At 46.1% G+C, this 4,516-nt stretch overlaps 1 protein-coding gene across 1 annotated transcript in view; it reads left to right on the top strand.

Annotated features, from left to right (window-relative positions):
* XDH (xanthine dehydrogenase) overlaps window positions 1-1,236 on the top strand; it is a 51,161-nt gene extending 49,925 nt beyond the window's left edge. The window contains exons 36-37 of the mRNA XM_035903643.1: window positions 50-217; window positions 1,186-1,236. Of these exons, the coding sequence (XP_035759536.1) occupies window positions 50-217; window positions 1,186-1,236 (219 nt within the window). The remainder of the gene's footprint in view (window positions 1-49; window positions 218-1,185) is intronic.
* Window positions 1,237-4,516: the final 3,280 nt, after the last annotated feature.

Below are 4,516 nucleotides of genomic sequence, written 5' to 3' on the forward strand. Positions count from 1 at the left end.
CCAGGACTAGTTTGGGCTGAAGCCTCACTCTTGCCTATGCTCTGTCTAGGCTGTGGGAGAGCCACCTCTGTTCCTGTCTGCGTCAGTGTTTTATGCCATTAAAGATGCCATCTATGCAGCGAGGAAGGACTCTGGCCTGACTGAACCGTTCAGGCTGGACAGCCCTGCCACCCCAGAGAGGATCCGCAATGCTTGTGTGGACATCTTCACCAAAATGGTAACAGCTCTTGGTTTCATAGTCAGCTCCCTAGCCAGCCTACCCCACATGGAGTGTGTGTGCTGGTCACAGTGGCCCAGTTCTGGGATTAGGGCAGGATGGGGAGGCTGTGGCCCTGCGTAAGCAGATGGGGTTTATTTCATGGGTGTTATCCTTCATTTAACGTGCCACCAAGTGAGAGACAAATCAACAGACTAGCATTGCTAGGGCTCCCATTGCAGGAAAGGCTGCCATACAGTATCAAAGTTGCAGTTCATCCCTCCATCCTCCAAGTGCTGTCTGTAGAACAAAGGCACTGACTTCTCGTCCTGATGCTCCTGACTATCATCACTTAGGGGATCACCACCACTGATGTATCTTGCAGGTCCACTCTGTGATTTAGTGGGGTCTCTCAGGGAGGGAGGGAGAGGAAAGTGTTACTGAAAATGCTCGCTTCCGAATGTTATGACCACAGGAGTCTCCTTAGAGGCTGTGGGTTTGAGCTGAAGGAGTGCAGGAGTTAACCCTGTCGCTGTCCCTTCATGGGCTGCTCCTCTGTTAGTGTTGTGACAGCGCTGTGAGGGAGTGGGTCCCAGCACAGAGTCCTGCTGATCCCTGTATGACACAGCTATCTGTCCATGTGGGCATCCTCCAGACTTTTGTCAGCTTGAAGCCCACTGCAGTAACAGCAAAACCTGGATATCTTAGTCCTTCTCACCTAACACCTGCATCACTATCTGGAGAGAGGGACTCAGAAATGGTTTTGAGAATTTGCACAAACTGTTGACCATCAGGCCTTCAGCTAGAGCCAGGCACAGCCTCTAGCAGCAGTGCCATGAGACAGACATCTCTGTTTTGAAAGACTGGGATACAAGCTCAGATCTTCAATGGTGCAAAGTCACCCACCTCAAAGGCAGCATGGTAGGGGCACGCCGAACCCAAGCCAGAACCATAATTTGTTGCTAACTTAATTTTTTTTCTCTTTACAGTGCCCTTCTGCTGAGCCAGGGACCTTTAAGCCATGGTCTGTGCGTGTGTAAAAGGGAAGTTTGGGGAACAAACTCTCCTCACAAAACTGTGTTTATACTGGAGGGACCACAAGGCAGGAGGACTATAATGAAAAAAAAAAAAATCTGTCTTCATGTGGCTCACCCACTGATTCATGGAGCTTTCACATTTAATTGTCCAATCATTGTTTTCTCTAGGAGAGGGAATTGCTGCCAGATTATAGCTGTGTTGTAAATTCCAATGAAGAGTAAGTGGAAGGTGATGTTATCCAGGTGTAATTGAAAAATCTTACAGGTTTCATTTAAAATTGCTGCAAGGATGGGAGACATGCTTATTACCAGCCAATGTGAAATGGCAGGGTGGGATTTCTTTCTTTTCCTATGGGGAAAAGATGGATCACCTTGCGATGCTATGCCAGGAAGGACTTAAATGCATTGAACCCAGACAAAACAGTCCTCTAGCTGAGATGGGGGAAGGCATGAGAGGCACTGAGGGCTGGACCCTGTTGTGTCCCCTCTGCACACAAAGCCAGATCTACACTAGAGGAAGGTGAGGAGGAGTTTTGATGTTAGCTAATGAAGATGGTCTTGCCTGTGTAACAGAACTGGTTCAGAAGAAAACCCTAAAATGTGAAGAATAGCTGATTTATGCTAAGCTAAATGACGATTGCTTTGTCTGCACTGGGGCTTTAATGAATTCTTAGTTCACGTGCTACCTTGTCTTCTCTGATTAAAGACAAAAAAATAGAGATACTAAGAGGACTTCCAGCAAGATCGTCCGACACAGCCTTTTCCCGCCCCACACCTCCACATCTTTCCCCATCTTTTAAATAGGAAAGGACATCAGAGATCTTGGAGTATCAGAGAAAATTACTCGTTGTTGTTCCCAAGGCAATTTATACCAGCCCAGGGAAGGGGTAGGAGGAGGATGGACACAGCTGGGGATTAGTTGGCTCTGGGTGCCCTCTAGGGTCAATCCCTTGCTGTCACGTTATGGCCTTGCCTTCCTTTCAAGACAACTCTTAGTTTTGCTTAATGTAAGAGAATGGGTACAGGGACTGCCTGTTTGAAAAATGTGCTATGTAATGACCTCATGTCTCCTGGGTTGAATGCATTTTTCACGTTGGATTTAACGCTGGGCATCCCTCTTCACAGGTTTTGTCACTGTCAGATTTAACACTGTAGCATCACGTTATCTCTAGATGATGCCAGCCATGTACTGTACCTGCTCGTCATGTGCAAACTTTTATCCATTTCTCTGGCCCACAGCTTTATGAAAATGTCCTTTTTCTATTTTTGCACTCCTAGGGCCATCAAAAAAATATGGTGCAAGAGGATGTAACTCCATTGCCTTATATAAAATTTTGCTCATATACAAACTGCTTAAAATTGGCCTCCATCTTAGGATTTAACAATGTATGCACAGTTTGAAATATTTTCTTTAAGCACTCCAGGGTAAATAGCTTGGAAATGTGTAGACTTATTTCTCAGTTTAAAATATTATGGTTCTACCACCTAGAAGAAGGACATTTGTATATGTAAGTTGCAGAAAGTATTTTGTGCCTGCTGGGTTTGCTACGTGATTGTTTTATTAATTGAAATATGATATTGGTGTTTCTTAAGCTCTGAGGTACTGGGCAAGAACACATTTTTGTTTTCTTTTGAAAGCTGGAAATATGTAAAAAACCTCTTGGAGAAGAAAATGTGATCATTTGTGTGCAAGAACAGCTATCAGAGCGTGTGTGTTCATGTTCTTGGATGCAAAATACAAAGTCTGGAAGGTGGATTGGTATCGGCACTGTTTCTGCAGCAGCTGCCTCACGGGATCACTGGACATGCTCGTTCAGACCAGGCCGAGAAGACGTGCAAAGGGAACATAATGTGTGTTAATGCAGAACACAGGGAGCTACAGGCAGAGGATATGATATTGAGGAGCTTCCAGCATCACCTCAGGGGAAAGCCGCCAGCATTCACGAGAGGCCTGCTCCCTCTGAGGGTCCTGGGAACGTGATGGGATGTCACTAGCAGGATGAATAAGTGCTCTTTATCCCCTGTGGGTCCGGGAGCACCTTTTCCGTCATGGCAGAATGGGTTTGTGGTGTCTCACGTGGCCACAGTATCTGCCTGGTCAGGTGAAGTTTTGTAAATTAGATGTATCGAGTCTCTTGTCATTCACTTTGTGCATTAATCTGAAGTGTATTTTGCATTAATCTGAAGTGTATTTGCCAAGTTATGTGTACATGGAATGGTCAGAGCGGGCTTAGTTCAGTGCCCACCTTAGCCTCTGGAGCCATTTTTGCTGCAGCACCAGTGAGCCGCTGTTTCCCAGGCACCAGTCCTTGCCCTCAAGCCCACCCCAGCTCAGGGCCCTCTTACTGCCCTCCCACAGCCTCTAGCAGATGGAAGGAGGAAACACCTTCCCTTTGGGGTGCACTGGAATTGAATGTAAATGATATCAAACACCTGAGGGGGGGGAAATGGTATAAAATCAGAGTTGCAAAGTAATTACAGAAACTGGTTTTAAGGGTGTAGGAAAAAGGGAAGCTTGGAGATGAGTAGGAATTTACAGAGATATTGATATGTAATACCTGGCTGGGCTGTGGGTGAGGCAGGGACCCTAAGGAACAGGAAGCTGAGATTTTCATTTCACCTCTCAGTGTCTTTAACATTTCATACATTGCTTTCCCATGGAACTGAGTGCCAGGCACCTTAGGGAAGGACTGAGACCCGCTGTGCAGGGCTGGCAGGAAGAGGTGATACTGCTATAGCATAGCCCAAATTAAAATGTGCTCCGAGCTGTCCAAGACCACCTCTCCGCTCTGTGGGTGCACAGCACCATCCTCTACCAGGTGCTGCACCAGCTCTCTGCACGCACATCTCGCTGCGTGGGATTTCAGCTTGCAGTCGCTGAAGGGAAAGCTATTTACGGAGAGAAAAGTGTTCCTTTCCTAGTACTTTTCAGTGAAATACAGCACGGATGCATGACTCTTACGTATAATTGGAACTTTACTGCTACTCTCCTTCCAGAACTGTATCCTCAGAAGAGGAACTACGCCATCTTGCTAGATTGTAAAGTATTACGCACAATAACAGCACTTGAAATAATTGCTGTAGCTGGATAGTTGGTGGGAGGGTGAAAGGAGGCCATCTGATCTGATGTCTTAACGCTATTAATTGCATGTCCCTTGATGAGAGAGGGAGGCCGTTTTCAGTAATTGTTTTAGGTCAATTCTAATCAACAGCTTTCACTATCGTTCTTTAATGAGCATTGTCAGATCAGTGTCTTTGTCACATGAATGTATGCGGAATTCTC

The sequence above is a fragment of the Egretta garzetta genome, unplaced genomic scaffold, assembly GCF_000687185.1.
Source record: "Egretta garzetta isolate BGI_Z169 unplaced genomic scaffold, ASM68718v1 scaffold11, whole genome shotgun sequence".
In the NCBI taxonomy this organism is placed as follows: Eukaryota; Metazoa; Chordata; class Aves; order Pelecaniformes; family Ardeidae; genus Egretta; species Egretta garzetta.